Source organism: Asterias rubens, chromosome 21 (genome assembly GCF_902459465.1).
Source record: "Asterias rubens chromosome 21, eAstRub1.3, whole genome shotgun sequence".
Lineage (NCBI taxonomy): Eukaryota > Metazoa > Echinodermata > Asteroidea > Forcipulatida > Asteriidae > Asterias > Asterias rubens.
In genome coordinates this window covers 9,176,022-9,198,335 of record NC_047082.1, presented here as the reverse complement: position 1 = coordinate 9,198,335, position 22,314 = coordinate 9,176,022, and the positions used below count along the sequence as shown (strand labels likewise).

The window sequence follows — 22,314 nt, the reverse complement described above, 5'->3', positions numbered from 1 at the left end:
CGCCTGGTTTCAAAGTTATTTTCATAGTGGTTTTGGCTTTGCCCGTCTTGCCGTCGTCCGGCGCGCGTCGTTATATTGCCCCGCGCCCCTATACGGCGTCGCGTCGTTCTACATCCATGCTAATAATACCCGCCGTCGTCTCTGGGGGCCCGCGGTCACATCGTGCCGTCGTCCGTCCGGCCGTCGCGTCTTGCCTTGCCTTTTGCGTCGCTCGTTGCGTTGCCCATGTTCTAAATCTGTTTTAAAACTCGTTATTTTACTCGACACAAGGCAGCTTGGAGCTAAACTTGTAACTCTCGACTCGATTTTGATTGAGTGTTCAAAACAATTCGTGCAATAACATTGACCTTAATTGTGTGGGTAACGGCAGTGCCCCCCCCCCCCCCCCCCCCTTCTCTAGACACGTACACTACACCATCATTTATTGTAAATCGCATGCGCAAACTGATGAGTACAAGTTTCACGCAGTCCATGTCCGTCACGCTTCGATCGTCACGTCCGCCATCCGGACCCGCACATCAGACCCTAGTCTTTCGTCAAGGCCTTCGTAGCATTGGAGACAACGCCCGCGAGAGTCCAGCTGCCAATCGCACGAGTGGTCTTTCCGTGCAGTCGCTTGGGAGAGTGATGCTCTGCGAAGCAGTCCGCAAAGGCCTCGACAAAAGGCTACACCAGAAAAGACGATGCTCGACGACCAGCATATTATATATAGTGTGTGTTAACTTTCGATATTGATCCCCACGCTCTGATACCACGATACTTTTTCTTCCACGTGTTTTGTGTGAAAAATCATTGATAAGGAGTGCAGCTAACAGGTGGCACACCTAGGTAGAAAAAGATTCAACGGTGAGTAAGAATTTGTTTGCTTTTTGTCACAAGTTTTACACCAAAGTTTGGTTCTCAGTGGAAATTTCTGGTGGTAGTTGCTTGGGCTGGTGGTTGGTTCCAGAGCGAGCGCACAGGAAGCCCCTTGCCTGGCCATCTTGATCGATCGATCGGGGCTTTTTTAGTTCATTATGACGGTAGGCCAGGGCAGCGTGTTTTCGATCGGCTGCTCGTGGCGTGTTAATTCTACCGGTATCAACCAGCACCATACCAACTTATTTTCAGGGAAGAATTGTTAAACTTTTGTGATTTGTTTTATTTTATATGTTAGCTTGGATCCATGGGAGATCAGTGAGTTTGCTTTCTCACTGGGGAATGGTTAACAATAACATTGGGACTGGGTTAACCATGGAGCATGGGCCAACCCACTGTGTTGGTATGGAAGAGGGTTTAAACTTTTCTCTGCGAATGTAGCGTGAAAGGAATCTCTGGCTCAGTAGTTTTCTGTATAAAGACTTTTTAAACCCTTATTACACAGATCAAAGGTAGGTTGTGTGAAGGGCTGAAAAGGATTACGAGATTCAGAGCAGGGAGTGAATAAGGTCGACTTATTTTCACAATGCCAGAAATTGTCCACATCTGTAATGACAATAGTAGTCCACATTGTTTGTGGCAATACAAAGGGCCAGACAATACAAAACCTGACTATTTTATCAATATCTCAGGATGAGGGCATGTAAAAGCAACAGTGTGTATTGGTAATAATAGACCTTATGCACATGACGTCATTTCAGTACGGCGCACCCGCATTGAGGTCAAAAGAAGGTTGTTCATTGGCCAATCTATGTGCGTTTCGATTGTTTCGTCACCGTTTGACCTCAAAGATGGCGGCTGGATGACGTCAATGCATAAGGTCTATTATTACAAAACACATAACTTCTCTGCTCTGTAAACAGTAAAACAAAAATTCATTTTAAGGTCACTCCAGAACCAGACGGCAGAATGTTTGCTTCATTAGGGACACTGTTATTTTTTTAAACAATCTATCTGGAGAGCCAGACAGTTTCAAAGGCCATGTTTGACCATTGTTTGACGTGGTTAATATTTTACCATATGTTAAAGTCCTCTTGAATAAACAGAAACTAAGGCCGAGTAAAAACAGAAACTTGTTTAGCGTCCCCGCCTGCTTCCTTTTTAGAGGCCGCCTCCTTTTTTTTTTTTTTTTTTAATGATTTGTCTTCTTTTTTTTATGATAAAAAAATTATTTTAAACGATCTCGGCTGAAACAATCTGAACGTCTTGTTTGAATGTCTTGTCCAAAATTTTCATTTATGTATTGTGTGTTTGAGCAGTAAAAAAAAAACAATGAATGTTTGATTAATAATTGGTCGTCAAAATTGCGAGATAATAATGAAAGAAGAAAAAAACATTGTCACACGACGTTGTGTGCTTTTAGATTGATTTCGAGACCTCCAAACTCTAAATCTGAGGTCTCAAAATCAAATTCGTGGAAAAGTACTTCTTTCTCGAAAACTATGCACTTCAGAGAGAGCCGTATGTTTTATACTATCAACCTCTCCCCATTACTCGTCACCAAGTAAAGTTTTATGCTAATAATTATTTTGAGTAATTACCAATAGTGTCCCTGGCCTTTAAACCATAAAAAAACTTACTTAGGTAGGAAACATTGTGGCAACTGAAAATTTAGTAAAATCAACTGCAGTGGCTGGTAGGAATGAAACACAAATAACATTTTACGCGCTTGACAATTAATCCAACTCATTACCTTTGCCCTTGCATGAAGTTCTCAAACAAATTAAAAAGTCCTGAAGTAGGGGGCCTGAACCAACCAACTGCAGTGGCTGGTCGAAATGAAACACAAATAACATTTTACGCGCTTGACAATTAATCCAACTCATTACCTTTGCCATTGCATGAAGTTCTCAAACAAATTAAAAAGTCCTGAAGTAGGGGGCCTACGTGCGAATAAAACGAGAGAAGTTCATGGACATAAAATAGACTAATCCAGAAATCCTCTCCCAAGGCCTATAATATTTGAGCTACAGTGTAGTGTTTCAATGTTTACCTTGTGTAGTCTAGACACATTGAGCATTTGCTTTGTCAACAAACCTTTCACAGTTATTGCACATGAATGTAGTTTAAGACATCATTACTTGTGTGCTGGAATCGTTTGTATGGTCACATAGTATCAATGTTTGTAGATTGTTCTGTCTGACAAAACATCACGAAAACATCATGTTTAGATAAGGCTTGTTTGCTCTTTTAGTACATTTCACACAAGACAATGTTTTGATAAGTTTCCAGAGAAAACTAACTCAAAATTGAGTTTCTTATCCTGTCAAACTCATTTTAAATCAATTAAAGGATTTTCTGGATATTGGAGTGGGGGATATTAAAAGCACAGTTTTAGCCAGGATTTAGTGAAAAGTTGTAAAAAAAAAAATACTGTTTTTGCTGTACTGCATAGTACATATTGTGAGTGTCAATATTTTTCATGGGAGTATGGAAATAAATAAGGGAATAAAAGAGTGGCGGCGAGTTCTTTAACTGCCGTTTAAAATCGGCAGGGTCGTGGCCATACGATGAGGGCCGAAAGCGTAGGCCTTTATTGCACGGCCACAACCCTATTATGTTCTCAGTGGCCTGCATGTAATTCCAGGAATTGCCAGGCCGGGCCCCTTACAAGAGGAAAATCGCCCTGCCCCTTTAAAAGCAAAGTTCAAGGTCTGTTTGATTCTGTTGATTCAGAAAGATTAAGTTTTAGCTCTGTTCCCAAATGTTTGCTGTTACTGTACGTTTCATATTCATGTTGTCATCTTGTTTTAAGGTTTCCTCAGCATTTCAACAATTCAACTCCACGATGATTGGAATGGCCAGCATCATGCGTTTCATTTGTCTGGTACTTTGCCTTCATGTGTCATGTGCAGGTAAGATTCAGTTTAGACTGGTACTACACAGTATAATTAAAGGAACACGTTGCCTTGGATCGGTTGAGTTGGTCTTTGAAAAGCGTTCTGTAACCGTTTGTTATAAAATCGGTTAGAAAGATGTTGTAAAAGTAGAATACAATGATCTACACAAATATGCCTTGAAATTGCGTGGTTTTCTTTTTACCTCGTTGACTAACACAGTCGGCCATTTATATGGCCCGACCGTGTTAGTTCGCGAAGTAAAATGAAAACCGTGCAATTTTGAGTGATACTTGTGTGGATCATTATATTCTACTTTTAAAACATCTTTCTAACCATATGCATTTCATAACAAATGGTTTCAAACGCTTTTTATAGACCAACTCGTCCGATCCAAGGTAATGTGTTCCTTTAAGTCTTCGCCCTTGACGCCCTTAAAAATTAATGCAAATGTTTTTTTTACACCATTATTTTAATTTATTTTTTGTGGGGAGAAACTTAAACAAAAGTTTTAAGGTGAAGATTCGAGTTACATACTCGGGTAAATTCTATCCTCACGGTTTGACTTCTCTCCAATTGCTTATTGGTTGTTTTCTTCAGAGCAATGAAAAATGGGGAAAACAATTCCATTCTTACGACTTTAATAACAGTAGGCCTGTTTTAACTATTATGCTCTAAAAACTGTATCCGCCACACAAGGAAGTGTATATTCAATTGTATTCAAACCCCAAAAGTTTTCTTGGCAGGTTACCAAGTCTATAAGGAATAACAAGGTTGCTGGTCTTGCAGACTGGGATAGTGCAACAACCGATTGTGTATAAAACACCCCATTCTTCTTTCAGTACTTTGTAATCCATACTTATTTCGAACACCACACTAAGGCCATAAAAAAACAAAAAACAGTTGATCGTCCCCGCCCGCATCCTTTTTTGGGGCCGCATCCTTTTTTTTTTTACTATTTACTATTTTTTTGATTTTTGCAACAACAAATCCATCTTTTCAAAAGGAATGGCTTAGGAGCTTTTCCCTGAATCTAACTTGATGCTCTCGAACACTTGTAACCGTCTGTTTCATAAAACAATATTAGTGAATGCCTACCAGCAAATCTTTTTAGTGTTATCCGACCCTGTTAGTGTTAACACAGGTCCTCATGCAACTAATAGGTATAAATAAGTTTGCGGTTGATTCAAACTGAAGAATTGGTGGCCTGTTTGATTTGAAATACTTAGCGGCCATCTTGAAAAAAAAATAGTAAATAGTAAATAGTAAGGCCCTTATCCTCCTTTTTTGAAAAATCCGGACGATCAACTGGTATTTTTTGTTATTTGGCCTAACCATCCAGACCACTTGGCCAGCTGAGCGCTTAAGGGAGACCGCTGCTAGTTTGTCTTTTTCCCTTAAAGTCTGTCAAACTCATTAAAGACACTGGACACTATTGGTAATATTGTCAAAGACCAGTCTTCTCACTTTGGTGTATCTCAACATACTAAAATAACAAACCTGTGAAAATTTTAGCTCAATTGGTCATTGAGGTTGCGAGATAATAATCAAAGAAAAAACACCCTTGTCACGCGAAGTTGTGTGCTTTCAGATGCTTGATCAACAGCTCCCCATCACTCGTTACCAAGTAAGGTTTGTATGCTAATAATTATTTTGAGTAACTACCAATAGTGTCCACTGCATTTACGCCTGTCAAACTCATTATCAGGGAAGAAGCTATACCTTCCTTGTTATTCGAACTGGAAGAGCAATTGTAACTTCAGGCCTTTTACATCTCCCTTGAACCTAAAATAGGAAGCATTGTTCACTGAAGGACCCTGTGTCTGATAAACACCCTGGTGACATTTAGGGGTTTTCCCTTTGCGCTGTTGAAGGGCAGACAGAGATCAACTGGAGTCCATTTCCACCATGAGCTCATGGTCTAATGAAATTCCTGTCATTTATAGCCCCACCCACTCTCTGGGTTTGTTTCAGAGGTAGCTGTCAATAAAGTTCCTCAGAAAAATGAACCCCAGCAAGGGTTTTCTGGTTTAACCTTTCTCCTAACTAAGGGTAGTATTACCAAGGAGTTTTGTTTTGTATTGGGGGGGGGGGGGGGTGGGGGGGAGGTGTTACAGTAATAGTTTAAGTGTGGGAAGGCCAACTCCTGGGAAAACTGTCAAGTGTTGAACTTGAAGAGACTTAAGGTCATAGATTGGTTTTTGTCAACGTACATGTAGTGCTCTTGACCTTGACGTAAATCATAAAGAAATGTATGACACCAGGCTTTGATTTTTACACGTAGGCCCTAGGCCAGTAGTGCTTTTAGGGTTGGGTCTGTAAACTTAGAAACAGACAAGTCCAGGGGTCTTGTGGTTTTTCAATCGACTAGGCCTTTGAAAACTACACTGTAATAACGCTATGAGTAAAAAACAAGCTATGTTTTAATGTTGACTTGGAGTGTGATAAAACCTCTTTTATTTCTAATTTCTACTAGTAAATGGGATAATAAAATAAAAACAAGGCTATGCATGTTAGAACTGTTCTGCAGCCGGTTTTACGGAGCGCTAGCATTAATCCTGTCTCGAGTGAGGACGAGTAACCCGTCCTAACTTAGGATGAGTTCAATGCCTCCTAACGTCTTTGGATTCGTAACTGAACTCGTCCTAAGTCCTTAATTAAGATGAATCCTAAGTTAGAAAAAGTTTGGTGAAATCAACGGCTGTGGTCTTGTTTGAACAATTCTGGGCCAGTAACAGTGAATCCTATTGCAAAACAGTAACACTATCGACAGCTTAAGTGCTAATGTAGCTCTTGTGCAGTACCAGTCTGCATGTATGACCCTGCCTACCTTGAGGAGTTGTTTTTAGTTGGAAAAAAAAAAAAAAAATGAAATTTTTAATGATGTCTGTATTATTATTTTCAGTGACTGAGGTACGTTGGTGCACTATATCCAGTCATGAAGAAGCAAAATGTGCCGCAATGAAGACGGCATTTGCAAGTAATTCATTGCCTACACTGCTGCGGTGTGTTGCACACACTTCTGCAAGGGTAAGATTTTATTCTATTTCTGCTTGGTACTTAATAATAATAATAAAAACATAAAATTGATAAGGCGCACAGTATCTGGAATGGTTCCATTCCAAGACGCCGGAAGCTAGCAAAGCTGACAAATTGAACAGATGAGTCTTGAGTTTGTGTTTGAAAGTAGACAGTACTGTATCAGGTGTGTCACTCAGCTACTTGGTCATTTCAGCAGGAAATGTTGCTTAAAGATTTTCTGCTTAGCAAAAATGAAATGGATACCAGTTAAAGCTGGTAACCTTATTCTGGTAAGCAGATTTCTGTTGTGCTTAGCTACTTTTTGTGCTTTTGCAGCTCCATGAAAGTGAGCCTTGCTGTTTGACTTGGTTAAGAATGTCTCCTCCTTTTTCTGTACCTTGTGTGTATCTAGGAATGCATGGCTGCAATTGCTAACGGCGATGCCGATCTGATCACGCTTGATGGTGGAGACGTTTATCAGGCAGGGTTCGAGTTCGGCTTGGTACCCATTATGAACGAGCAGTATGCGCAGGCCAGTAAGTAATATAGAGGCGGAGTCACACTGCTGTGATAACGCAAACGATAACGATCACGGAGCCATGAGAAGGCATTCTATTGGGTGGATGAGCGTGTGCGTATTCTGAGTGGAGCAATTCACCCAATAGAATGTGTTTTCATTGCGTCGTGGTCGTTATCGTTTTCGTTATCGCTGCAGTGTGACTCGGCCTTAAGCTACTCATCTTGTCAAGGACACCAAGGCAGTGGAATGAAAAAGCCTTTTGTGAGTTAGATTTGAATAATGTCTGGTACAATGACTTGCTTAGTCACAATGTAACGCTTACATTTGAGTTCCTCAGACTATAGAGACAGCTGCTACATGTATGTCAAATGGCTAGGCCTGGGCGAATTATTTGAATATCCGGTTAATGGCGAATAGGTTTTCCTATCCGTAACCGCGAATGCCTTTTTTTTTCTTAACAGGATATCCGCATAGGGCGCGAATACCTATTTATAAACCGGATAGTTCTGTAATTACAACAAAGTAACCGGATATTCTTTAATATCCGGATATCCGCGGACGTCGGACGACAACTGATATGAATGTTTTTGTCTGAATCCTTATGAAACTTCTATTAAGACAGCATAAAACAGCATAAATTAAGTATTTAACTATGCTCACCTCCGTGAAGAGTTAAAACAATGACATTTCCGACGAACAGCGCCCTCTAGTGGCAAAAAAAAAGGTTTTTCATATTTTTTTATTTTTTTTAAATAGCGCCCTCTAGCGGCGAAAAAACTATTCAAATATCCGGTTAATTTCGGATAGTTGGCCAGCGGTATCCGAATAACAAAATAATTCCTTTGTATAGCAACCTCCAGATGAGCAAACTGTGGTACTATTGTGTCATACAGTCGTACAGAGTTTGAGGTATTCTTCATTTTTGAAAGGGAAAGGGCACCTTTTCATCAGTTGACTTGTTCTAACCTCTTGCAAAACAATCGCTGCGGAAACAGCCCTGTGAAGTAAACAATTTGCTTCAGAATCACATTCGCAGGAAGTATGGACCGGGCTTTTACTGGTCCTGCTAGCCAGTCGGTAAACAAGTTTCAAGAAAACCACTGAGAGATTAAAGCTTCTTATACCAATTCTCATTTCTTGTAGACCCAGACGGTTACCATGCCATTGCCGTGGTGAAAAAGTCAAACACGGGCATCAACATCAATAACCTTCGGGGAAAGAAGTCGTGCCACACCGGAGTGAAGAAGACCGCCGGATGGAACGTCCCCGTAGGTTTCCTCATGGAGAAAGGTGATATGACTCCCCAAGACTGCCAGGACGACATTACATCTGCCGGGAATTTCTTCAGCCAAAGCTGTGCTCCAGGTTTGTAAAGAGAAAAAATACTGAAACGTGTATCGTGATAATTTTGACCGACTAGTTCTGTGTTGAAAAACATCCGTTTTTTTTCTCTTCATTTGAATAATGGAAACGTGAGAAAGCCGTTGACAAAAAGCTTACTTATCCCACTGGCTGGTGTCCCCCCCCTCCATCCCCTGAAAAACCTTGACATATCCATCATTCAACTTCCTCTTCATGAGAAATAGCTAAAGCACAACCTCAAACATTGGTCCCTTCTAGAACCAGTGTCTTGAGCTGTTGTATTGTCGGCTTTGTTTGTTGGGTGTGACGCAAGGTCCCCAGGTGACTGTATTAACCTAGATTTAAGCTCAATAGACAAGGTACAAGGGTGAAGTGGTTTTCTAGCTAAAAGCCTGGCTATTTGCTGACGATTGATAATACTAAAAAGTAGTCATCAAGTCATGATGTAACAATTGATTGATAAGCCTACATTGTATGAATCTGCTTTCAGTCGCCTGACGAAGACATAGAGCAAACTATCCTAGTCGAAACGCTGAGACAAATTATAGAACTCTCTCCATGGTAGTGCTGTTAATAACACACCTATTTATAAGCTTAAAGTAGTAGTCCAGTCGTTTATGTACCTTTCGCCAAGGTAGTAGTAGGGTATGCAGGTATGTAGGTTTATACTAGAACAATTTTTTTTTTACTTCTAGGAAATATTTCCCCTCTGAAGTGAAGTCAGATTTTGGTTGTTATGAAATCAAATAGGACTTTCAAATTGTGTAAGATTTTTTTTTTTTTTTCTTCGTGACTCGGCCCAGATTATTTAATGGGTTTATTTGTTTTCTTCTTTTCTTCGTGACTCGGCCCAGATTATTTAATGGGTTTGTTTTGTCATATTATACATTGTTGATTGCACAATGGATGAACCCTGTCTGTTACTCCATTGTTGGCTCTACTAATCCCAGAAAATCCCTTCAACAAAATTGTTTAGTTACATATTCAGAAGAAAAGTTTATCGATGCGTTTTATTATGAACCAGTTTGATGAACCGAAACGTTTAGTGCTTAGCTTCTATTTAATTGAAAGTTTAAAGAAAACCCATTTTAAGAAGGAGCTGTATACTGAATGCAACTTTCACACGTTCACTTGGCATAAAATAATGGAGGTTTCAGCTTATGGATGAGTGGTTTTGCTATTTTGTATTATTTGATTATTTATTCAGTTTCATTCCTGTTTTATCGATTATCTAATAAAGGCAGTGGACACTATTGGTAACTACTCAAAATAATTATTATCATAAAACCTTTCTTGATTACGAGTAATGGGGAGAGGTTGATAATATAAAATGTTGTGAGAAACGGCTCCCTCTGAAATAATGTAGTTTTCGAGAAAGAAGTAATTTTCCACGGATTTGATTTCAAGACCTCATAATTAGAATGTGAGGTCTCAACATCAAGCATCTAAACGCACACAACGCGTGTGACAAGGGCGCTTTTTCTTTCATTATTATCTTACAACTTCATTGACGAGTTGATTTCAAATGTTGACAGGTTCGTTATTTTATGCCTAATATGTTTAGATACACCAAGAAGAAGTGATAGATGAACTGGACCCACATTTGATGTCTAGACAGATAGTGAATGTGGGTTTCAGTCGTCGTGCTCTGGTGCACATCCAAGAATGGGATCTGGAGGGGTTTTAGTTCTGAAAATGGGTCCATTATTGTGTGGGTGGTTATTCAAGTAAAACCCTTCACAACCGAACCTTTGTTGTAGCTGAATCCACAAAAGCCCCTTTTAACACTAGCTCTTATCCTTGTACTATGCAGCCCTAAATGATATCCTGGGTGGTTTTTTTTCTTTCTCTTATCCATAATGTTAGGGACTTTTCGTTTTTCGACGACGGATGGTTCTGCGACGGTTGTTCAGCTAAACGTTGTCGTTTTTAGCACAACGAAGATTCATCCCAAGTACTGTCATAGAAATTGAGGGACGACAGTCGTCAAAGCCGACGCATGCGCAGATGACGCCAAATGTCATCTTTACCGTCGCGGAACCATCCGTTGTCGAAAACGAAAAGTCCCTGTTATACAGCCCTACTGAGACCCGATGTGTGTTTACCTTTCGACACAGCTTTGAATACAAGCGGCTCTAAAATGGAAGCGAGCGGGGACACTAAACATTGTTACTTGACCATTTTTATTGCATCTGGCCAACGAGTTACTGTTTAGGGGGAACTCTGAAGTTGATTTCGCAAGAAAAAGAAACTTTGAATTTTAGTGATTAATAATGTTTGTTTGATCCTTCCCAGGTGCTAAGTCTCCCGACTACGATCCATTTGGTACTAACCCTGATAGTTTGTGTGATCTGTGTCTGAGCACTGACTGTTCTCGCAGCTCCAGCGAGCTGTACTATAACTATGCTGGCGCATTCAGGTAAAGTCAGGGATGAGACTGTTCAGTCTTTTGGCTGAATTAAGTCTTTTTATGTCGGTCTGGTGAAGAAAATCAGAAAATATTTGTTTCCACAAATAAAGAAATCCTGCTCATTTGTCCTCTACTCTGGTGCTTTGGATACTGTTTCCAAAATTTTCTTGGAATCTTAACCCCAGGGGTTACCAAACAGTAGAAATGCCAACATTTCAACATACCTTTGAACTTGTATCCAAGTTTCAGACTGCTTGTTAGTATTGACTCTCACCCCTGTAAAGTCCACACTCTTTAGCTGCTTATCATCATGAAAACCCCTTTCTGAATCCGCGGCTTCAGCTCAAGATTCAGCTCAGGCTAGCTTAGCCCTGCGGTTGTTTTGACATGCGCGTGTGCTTATATAAGACGGGGAATGGAGCCTGAAGCTGAATCCAAAGCTGAGACGGTGGATTCGAAAAGGGCCAATGTCTAAGCTTTATGGCTCTCAGTTGTACTTCCATTACCAATTTGCTGCAGTAGGTGACAATTAATGTTTCCCTTCTTCTTGATCAAGATGTTTGGCTGAAGGCGCAGGTGATGTGGCGTTCATCAAACCAGTTACGATCACCCAATACACCGACGGGGCAAGCGGTGACGACTGGGCACGCGACTTATCGAGCGCTGACTTTGAATTGCTGTGTCCTGATGGTAGCAGAGCAGCGGTCGGAAGTGAGGCCAACTGCAATCTTGCTTTTGTGAGTGAATAATTGTGTCTTGTTCTTTTTTTTTTTTTCGGAGGGAGTCGGGTTGATTTTGGTTGGGGAACTTATGTAGTTATTGTGTTAAGAGTTATATTATAATAAACCACTCACAAGTGTGTCTGCGGCTGGTTGACGAAGGCCGACCATTCTTTACGGCAGTCTTGAAACGACGTAGAGCTGTAGATAGTATAAAACATTGAAACGGCTCCCTCTGAAGTAACATAGTTTTCGGAGTTTCAGAGTTTTCTTACAATGTTTTATACTATCAACCTCTCCCCATTACTCGTTACCAAGTAAGGTTTTATGCTCATCATTATTTCAAGTACAATTACCGATAGTGTCCACTGCCTTTAAGACAATTTGTGGTGTTTGTTTTGTTTACAGGTTCCAACACACGCTGTCATGACCTCCAGTAAATACATTTCAACCGTTCTTGCCGATTTTCGAGATGTGCTTCAGCAAGCTCAGGTATTGAACATTATTTAATTAGTTACACTTACAATTAATAAATTATCAAGGTAATACAGAAAATTTACTAAAACAACAAAATTTACATTTTGGGAAGAGTAAATAATAATCAAATGAGTATCTAGATAAATCAATAAACAAGTAAATAAATGAAAAATAAATACTTGCCCAATACTTGATCTACAAAAGGTATTGAAACCCTTTAACCAAACTTTAAACCATTTCCAAGAAACCAAAAGATGTATCGTGAATAGAAACTTGCCGTTATCTTTTCCGTAATGTTTGATTTATTCTTTGTGGTAGACTCTTTTTGGTGAGGATGTCAACTCGAACGGTTTCTCCATGTTCGACTCGACACTCTACACAGGAGGCTCCGACCTTCTGTTCAAGGATTCTACAGTTTCACTCAAGAATGTTGTCGACAAAGATTATGCCCAATACCTGGGTGAATCGTACCTCGCTACTCTAAAAGGTTCTATTGAGGGTTATAAATTATGGGGAACAATTAAAAATAATGATAATAGTCGGTTTTTAGGTTTTAACACCGGAAGGGCGTCCCAAAGCGCTTCACATTATTACCCCTGGTCACTGGGCCTTGATTCATTCCTTAAACCATCTCAGCTCCCTGGGTTGAATACAGCCCCGTGCAACTAATATGCGCTACATGGCTAAATCAATCACAAGAACCATCTCTGTCCTCACAGGTACCCATTTACCCCTGGGTGGAGAGAAGCATGTAATTAAGTGTATTGCTCAGGAACAGGTGTCATGACTCCCAAACCCAAATAAATAAAATTAAGCACATAAAATAGTCAAGCACAACAAAATTATGCTTACTCGAAAAAGGTTACCATGCCAAAATACCTTGTTACTTGCTCCAATTTTTAGCATTTTCAGCTCTGTAATGATGTTATTCATTGTAGTTCTACTCGTTTACATTGATATGTGTAACCACTGTTTATTCAGCACTTTCCCGAGCTCTGTGAAAAGAAAACACAGGCATATTACTCGGGTGGGATTCGAACCCACGACCTTGCAATACTAGAGCAGTGTCTTACCAACTAGACCAACTCCGTATTATTGTCCCTAGCAGGCAACTAGCAGGTTCTAAATGCAAGTATCTGCCATCGATTTCACAAAACTCTTCCTAACTTACGACTAATCTTAGGACTTCGGACGAGTCCCAACCCTGCACTGTAGCATGCAGACCTTAAGATTAATCCTAAGTTAGGACGAGTTATTCATCCTAACTCTAGATAAGACGAGTCCTAACGCTTTGTGAAATCGACGGCTGATGTTATTTACGTGCCTCAAAGTGTGATGTCAGATGTTGAGGTCATACATCAACTGAAACTAAATCTTGACAATTTTTTTTCCTTTCATCTAGGTCTGGAAAAATGTCCAGCAAACACCCTCCGCTGGTGTGTGACCTCTGACTTTGAGAAGGAGAAATGTCGAGCCATGAGTTCGGCCTTCGCGGGCGAGGGTTTCACTCCACGTGTATCCTGCTTCCAAAGCTACACTGATTTGGATTGTGTTGCTGAAATCACAAGTATGCTCGTCAGTTTCACGTCATTCTTTAGCCCTTTTCACACGTCCAAAATGTAGCCAGGGTTCTTTGCTACAAAATTTACGAGTGTGGATTGTTTTTTTGTTATCACTGTGTGGGACTGATTTTGTGAGCTTTCCCACTAAAGTTAAAAAACTAACAACCTTTGTGCGACATGAGAGTGATATGACGAATTGGTAATCCTGATCACCTTCTGATTGGACAAGATAGCACCCACAATAGCATGCGCTGTATGGGCATTTTTGTCCTAGGACGTCGTTCAATAAACAAGGATTCCTTTCACCCGATGATGTAGCCCACGTCCTTTGTAAAAACTTCCGCTAGTGTAAGATTTTGTCGTAGGTCCGGACCTCCGACAAAATGTAGCAATGTTGGACAAGATTTGACAAGGGACCCTGGACACTCCAAAAAATGTTGTCCTTTCACACGAGGTGCATTTTGTAAAATCTTACAACCATGCTACAATTTAGCAAGGGACCCTTGCTAAATTGCTCTCGTGTGAAAGGGGCTAAAGTTTTGCTTTGTCCAAGGCATCCCAGCCTACAAGCTTACAGTTTTAGTTTTGTAAAATCAAATTGTTTCTATATGTAAATGTTTGTAATGTTGATTGATTGATTGATTGATTGATTGATTGATTGATTGATTGATTGATTGATTGATTGATTGGTTGATTGATTGATTTCTTTTTAGTTTGTTTTCTCTAGTTTGCTAGTTTCTCATCACTTTCCTCAAATTGTTTAGCAAACTCTTGTGGAAAAAAAAAATCTATGCCAATACGACCGACCATTTTTTGCCATCATTTGTATACACAATTTGACTCTTGAGGTCACTATACACATGTTGTATGATTGTTTTAATCAATCATACAATATGTGTATATAAAGTTACCTATTTTTAATCAAAATACCCAAATGAAGGCTTGTGTGGGTCTTCTATTATCATTTTTACAACATTTCAACTTTTATGATCAGTGAACAGTCAGCTGAATTTAGTAAACATTTTGGATAGTTATCATTTCTAAAGCCAGTAGCATAGGAAACAGGCCCTCAGGCCACAGATGTTAGGTTACTGTTTTTTGTTCTGGCATGCTGTCCCTGTTGTATGTTCTTGTGTCATTTTGATTATTGTCTTGCTCTCTCTGTTCATGATTGAATGCCAAATAAATAATAATAATAAGAATTCTGAACTTTCTCCAAAATCCATAGACGATCGCGCTGATCTGATCACCCTTGATGCTGGAGTTCTGTACAAGGCAGGGCGTGAGAGTGGCGTCTCCCCAATCATGGCAGAGGATTACGGGCAAGGGGACAGCACCTACTGGGGTATTGCTGTCGTCAAAAGAGATACTACATTCACCATCAACGACCTGAAGGTAAGACCAGTCTGAAATAGCGAATTCGGCTACCGCTATGGCTAGTGTGCACATCTGCCTATTCTTCAACACTAATAGACGCGCTGATCTAGCCGCAGCTGTAGCCAAAGTCGCAGTTTCAGACACGGCACCTCAGAAAGAAATATTTTAAAGGAATTTTTTCTACCATCATTATCTTCAAACTGTGCAAGTTTAATGTAAACCTGTGGACATTGTGTTTTGTTTTTCAAAAAAGTACCTGCAGCCGATTTCACGAAACGCTAGGATTAATCCTAACTCGAGTTAGGACGAGTAACCCATCCTAACTTAGCACGGGTTCAGTGCGTCCTACGTATTTTGATACGGATCTGAACCTGTCATAAGTCCTAAGATTAATCCTAAGTTAGGAAGAGTTTGGTGAAATCGACGGCTGGACCCTTTAAATCAGTTTGAGGAAGAGCTTACTGCAGGGTGACACCACAGCTATGGAACAGTCTTCCTGCAGACTAAAGAAATTTGAACTCCATTGCTGTTTTTAAATTGCATCTTAAGACTCATCTATTTAATGCTGAATATAAGTGGACTTGTTTAAATTGATTGTGTACATTAATTCATGCGTTTTTAAATTGTTTGTGTACATTGATTCATGCGTTTTTAAATTGTTTGTGTACATTAATTCATGCGTTTTTAAATTGTTTGTGTACATTGATTTGTGCATATTTTGCTCTGACTTTTTAAAATCTATGCCTGGTTTGATTTGAATGAATTTCTTATCTTTTTAGCATGTATAGCTTTAAAAAATGTATAGTGTTCTTGTAGTAAACCTTTTATGCACAGCACCTGTTAGGCAATTTATTGGATATATTATGGGGCTTTAGAAACGTTATTGTTTTTTTTTTTCGGGAGACTTCTCTGTTCTGAAAAGAACTGTCCTGCTTTTTAAAGGCAGTGGACACTATTGGTAATTACTCAAAATAATTATTAGCATAAAACCTTTCTTGGTGACGAGTAATGGGGAGAGGTTGATGGTATAAAACATTGTGAGAAACGGCTCCCTCTGAAGTGACGTAGTTTTCGAGAAGGAAGTAATTTTCCACGAATTTGATTTTGAAACCTCAGATTTAGAACTTGAGGTCTCGAAATCAACCATCTAAACGCACACAACTGCGTGTGACAAGGGTGTTTTTTTCTTTCATTATTATCTCGCAACTTCGACGACCGATTGAGCTAAAACGTTCACAGGTTTGTTATTTTATGCATATGTTGAGATACACCAACTGTGAAGGCTAGTCTTTGACAATTACCAATAGTGTACACTGTCTTTAATCCCTAGGCTGAAGGTATGACAAATGGGTGGGACTCCTACTTTAGCTTATAGGATTGTTATTATAAACTGCCCTACCGCAGAGTGAGTTTTTAAACTTTTTGACTAGTTGCTCTAGTCATCGTCAATCAGACTGATGTTAATTTTATTATTATTTCTGGATTGATTTTGTGTCCATAGGGGAAGAAGTCTTGTCACACAGGTATAATGAGGACCGTTGGATGGATCGTCCCAGTAGGCTTCCTTATCACTCGCGGTGACATCGTCGTAACCGAAACCTGTGACATCCCTCAAGCTGTCGGTAAGGAGTTTGTTTTGAAGTTATTTTTAATAAGAAATCGCCTTGACATCGCAGGGCTGGACGGCCACTGCAAGGTGACGACTACACTTACTAGGGTGTTGTGTGGTCGGGCGGATAAGAGCACCGAACTCCAGTTTTTGAGATTTTGTTCGACAGAGTGTGGATTAGGGAGTTCTGACACTTAACATGCTTCTCTCCAACCAGGGGTCAATGGGTACCTGTTAGGGCAGAGATGGTTCTTGCGATTGATTTAGCCGAGTACGCAAACTTTTTGCACTGAGGAGTATACACCTCAGTGAGCTGAGATGGTTTAAGGAATGATTTAAGGGCCAGCCACCAGGGGGTATAATAATATTCGAAGCACTTTAAAACGCCCTTCGGGTGTAAAAAGTGCTTTATAAAAACTGGTTATTATTTACTGGTAACTGCTAATTGGAATATTTAGGTAAATCATTAATTTCTGCTCATGAAATATCTTTTCAACTACATTGTATATTATTTTTATAATTAATTAAGAATTTTTTTTTTTTTTTTTTTTAAAGGTGAGTTTTTCAGTGAAAGCTGTGCGTCGGGAAGCAAAGCAGAGAAAAATGACCCCGATGGTACCAACCCAGAAAGCCTTTGTGCGCTTTGTACAGGAGTAGGAACTGACAAATGTGCATCTAGTGCTGCAGAACCGTACGCTGGCTACGCTGGTGCATTCCGGTAGGTTGAAGATAAATCCGTTGCTTATTTGATTTAGTCACTCCATTTTACTGAACAGTAAGCACCACATATATTTGAATGATGTTTAATAGGTGTCTTGGGTTCGAATCCCACCTGGGTATTATGCCTGTGGATTATTTTTGTTCATGGCTCTGCTTACCGTCGAATTCTGCACCTGCGATCACCATTATCTGCGTACTGTGCAGGCGCCAAATTTCTGCTCTAGCTTTTTTTAGCTAAGAATACCTAGGAACATGTAGTACGCACACGCACAAGCAAAAGTTTCCGGCAAACCCGTGAAATATGCTAGACGTTAGTGCGTAAATCCGCATTTCGTAAGTGTTGGTAAGCACGGCCATGAAATTGGGCCCTGTTTAGATTACTTCTTCAATGTACTTGGCCCAATTTCATAATGCTGCTTAAGCACACCAAGTAGCTAAGCATAACAAAAGTGCGCTTACCAGAGTAAGGGTACCAGCCAAACTAACATGTCACAAGAACAATTTGTCACTGGTATCCGGCTCATTTCTGCTTTTTTAATAGTAGACAAATGTTAGGCGATATTTTCTGCTTAAGCAGCTCTATGAAATTGGGCCCCGCAGTGACGCAAAGATAATAGCCATATTATCTTTTGATTACTGCAGATGCATGGCTGAAGGGGCGGGTGACGTTGCCTTTGTGAAGCACACTACAGTAGGGGACAACACCGGCGGGACAAACAAAGCTAGTTGGGCGATAAATCTGAATAAGGCAGACTACCAGTTGCTGTGCCCAGACGGTTCCAGAGCCGAGATAGATGACTACATGAACTGCAATCTTGCCAGGGTACCATCACACGCTGTGGTCACGTCTGGCGACAAGACTGCTGCCGAGAAGAAGGATATGGTCGACCTGTTGACTAATGGACAGGTTTGTTTGTTTTCTTTCTTTTTGGAGAGACACTTCATGTAAGTGTCGTGGCCAAGCAGTATTATCTTTTCAAGGAGTTGAAGGATTTCAACTTTGGTTTGATATGGACCTTTGCAAACAGTTCATAGATGCAAATGCAGAGAAAAACAGTCCATTCAGTTTGATTTAATAAGTGTCATGGTGGAGGGCTTAAGAGCACCGAACTCAAGCCTTTGTGTTTCTTAAAGGCAGTGGACACTGTTGGTAATTGTCAAAGACTAGCCTTCACAGTTGGTGTATCTCAACATATGCATAAAATGACAAACCTGTGAAAATTTGAGCTCAATCGGTGATCAAAGTTGTGAGATAATAATGAAAGAAGAAAACACCCTGCACACGAAGTTGTGTGCGTTTAGATGGTTAATTTCGAGACCTCAAGTTCTAAACTTGAGGTCTTGAAATCAAATTCGTGGAAGATTACTTCTTTCTCCAAAACTATGGCACTTCAGAGGGAGCTGTTTCTCACAATGTTTTATACCACCAACCTCTCCCCATTACTTGTCACCAAGAAAGGTTTTATGCCAATAATTATTTTGAGTAATTACCAATAGTGTCTACTGCCTTTAAGCGAGTGACTTAACTCTGCTTCGTCCTTCGGATGGGACGTAAAGCCGTTGGTCCCTTATGTCGTGTAACGCACCCAAAACAACCCAGTGCACTTATCGAGAAGAGAAGGGGTTCGCCTCAGTGTTCCTGGCTGTGGCAGAAAAGAAATATACAAATATTTAGTTGTATTTTCTTTGCAAAAGACAGTGAATTGATATTTGCCCTTGTATGCTGATTGCTGACTGGAAATACTTGCCCAACAGAAATTATTTTAATCTACCTGAAATTCTAGTATGAATTTGTTATAGTAAGAAAGAAAGATTAATTAGTGGTTGAGTGTCACTTTTGTTAAACAATAATATACTTTTGTTTTTGAGAATGCATTTCCCCTTCATAGATTGTATGATAGGTAGGAATGTTGCGATGGTGTTACTTATTAAAACCAGTCAAGCGTGATGGCATGAGACCAGCTTGGGCGCGCTGGCCACAATGCTGTCAGTCGGAATCCTGCAAAGAAACCTGTATCATGTTGCAACTTCTGTTCCATGCAAGAGACTCGACTCACCTTAGTGCCTATACAACCCAACATTCAGGTGTTTTTTTTTTGGGTTTTTTTCATAGAATCTTTTCAAGAGTGACACAGGTCCAGGGTTTAGAATGTTTGATTCGTCCAACTACACCAATTCTAACAATCTCATCTTCAAAGACTCCACCGTCCAGCTCCTGGACCGCAGGTCTAAAGACACCTACGACAAGTTCCTGAGCAAGGAATACCTGGAAGACGTCGAGGCCATCTACTGCGACAAGGATGATGGAGGCACGTCATCAGCTGGCAACCTCCTGGCGTCTTTCCTCGTGGTGAATATCGCCTTGGTGATTCGCCGCATCGTTGTTGGCTAGAGAGGGTTCGATCAGAAATGAAAGGCCTTTTGAGAGGAGGGCCTCTAAGTCGGCATAAGAAATGTCACATTCTGGCAGCCTGGGTTTCGGCGTGAGTCGACGTCAAGACTGGGAAATATCTCTTTTTTTGTTTTTAACAATGGCCTGGTATCAAAATGTTTGTTTTGGGGGTTTTTTTTTTCTCGTTTTTTTGTAGTTAAAAAACTTGACTGAAAAAGTACTCATGCTAAATCAGTGTGTGTTCTTTTACAGTAAGGTGTTAACTGGTTTTATTGGTTGAATTAGAGTGCTGCCAACATTACATGATATTTTGTATTGATTGTGTTGGTATGTGCAATTACACAACTTTACTAATAAGATGGTTTTAAGGGGTTGCTTTTCTGCTTGCTTCAGCTTATAATTTTTTTTTTTTTCATGCATTTTTTTCAGCTTTTTTGTTTTAACCCATAAATGATGTACTCAGACTTGTTTGCTTAGACTTTAGTTGCATTTAGATATTAACTAACAGGCTATTTTGAGAAATTTCATGGTGAGGTCTAGCTGATGAGAGAGGGACGCGATCCCATGTGGAGAGGAAGGTACAGGCACAAACTGAAGAATTTGACAACCGTTCCAAGCTGAAAGTGGATTGAACCAGTCCAAACTGGATCTGACTGGTCTTATACAGCAGATACCAAGCAGTACTACACTCTGTGACCTTCTGTGATTGTTTCATGAGAGTTGTGTGAAAGTGAAGAACCGGTCACAACTGGTTCGAACTTGGTCAGAAGACTTTGACAAACATTCCAAGCTGAAAGTGGACAGAACCAGTCGAAACTGGATCTGACTTGTTTTTACTCATCTTCCTATCTCGGGTTGAGTCTGTACACAAGATACTAAACACAGTACTACATTCCATGACTATTAGTTGTTGTGTCATGAGAGTTGCATGGACATGAAGAACCGGTCACGACTGGTTCAAACTGGATCTGACTGGTTTTACTCATCTTCCTATCTTGGGTTGAGTCTGTACAGAACACAACCAAACGCAGTACTACATTCCATGACTATTTGTTATTGTGTCATGAGAGTTGCATGGAAGTGAAGAACCGGTCACGACTGGTTCAAACTGGGTCGGACTGGTCTGAACTGGACTGTGAGTTGCATTTGGAAGTGATTAGGGAATTAGATGCACCCACATAACAACCAGATATGATTATGGATAAAACTGGTTCAAACTAGACAATCTGCGGCATTAAAACATCTGCCTGATAAAATGATAAGAACTAGCAAATTGGAGTTGAACTTTACATTTTGTTCAAGTCGGTATCAATATTAAATGTTGTTATGACATTATTAACATGGTTACAGTTCATAAATAAATTCGGTTAATTTCAGCTCAGTGTAATGGTGAAGCCATCTTGTTTTCTTCCCCAATTGAAAGCAGTGTCACCAAACCGAGGCTGGTAGGGCCTTATGGTTTGGTACCCTTTTCAGTGTAATGCAAATCAGCATGCATTATTCATAGGGACCATGAGAATAATGGTGGCTTCAATACGTTTTTTTTATTACAGTTATTATTACTATTTTGTTTTTCCTCAACCAAATTGAAAACAAAAGCTGTTCATGGAAATTGATTCCAAAGCAATAAACATTAGTTCTGCACCATAATATTTTGTTTTTTATTTGATTCTTAAAATTGTCTTATTTGACTACTTAAATTATTAAAACCTTATTTCTTGTTTATTTGAGATACAGCTGTGCTCATACATGCTTACTAAATAATTGCTTATTTGCCACTATCAAGTAAGGTTTGCAGAGACGCCATGAAAATAATAATATTTTTTGGTAAACTGTGGTGGTTCTGTGACGAGCCGGTGGTGAGTCGTAAACACTCAGCTCTTTCCAGAACCACCTCCACAGCTCACAAGGAGAATTATTCTGCTTTACTGGCCAGGCTTCGGACTGATGATACTCAAGCCAACATCCGTATGGACTGTAAAAGGGGTAACCCTGTTTCAGCCCTAGGAGTAGGTGGCAACGGCCTCTGGAAAAAATAATTGTAGCCCACACCTTGAAGTGGCCTTCAGGCCTTGTGTGTCTGGCGACTTGCATAAAAAAAAATTAACATTGTTTCTGGGCAAACCTCTCTTGGTTCTACTATGCACAGTTTCTAATCCCACTCATTTGTTACTAATGTTTGTAACAATGTTGGATAGTGCTTTTTTGACTTGTTCACAGCATTGCTTCTTGCATAACGCTCAGACTTTGGTTTCTTTATTTTTGTTTCCATCTTGAGAAAGGTGGCCCCACCAGGCCCCAATTTCACAAAGCTGCTTAAGCAGAAAATATTGCTTAACAATATTGTCTGCCTAGCAGAAATGTGCAGGATACCAGTCACAGATTATAGC

The 22,314-nt window shown here is 40.0% G+C and overlaps 1 protein-coding gene across 1 annotated transcript; it reads left to right on the top strand.

The window, feature by feature from the left end:
• Positions 1 to 467: 467 nt before the first annotated feature.
• LOC117304395 (melanotransferrin-like) lies at positions 468 to 21,674 on the top strand. The gene is made up of 15 exons (XM_033788825.1): positions 468 to 846; positions 3,674 to 3,773; positions 6,661 to 6,785; positions 7,189 to 7,312; positions 8,440 to 8,661; positions 10,954 to 11,077; positions 11,625 to 11,805; positions 12,196 to 12,279; positions 12,583 to 12,751; positions 13,667 to 13,831; positions 15,055 to 15,221; positions 16,705 to 16,825; positions 17,368 to 17,530; positions 18,175 to 18,439; positions 19,646 to 21,674. Exons 2-15 carry the CDS (start codon positions 3,707 to 3,709, stop codon positions 19,922 to 19,924), a joined length of 2,256 nt encoding a protein of 751 aa, XP_033644716.1. The 5' UTR covers positions 468 to 846; positions 3,674 to 3,706; the 3' UTR covers positions 19,925 to 21,674.
• Positions 21,675 to 22,314: the final 640 nt, after the last annotated feature.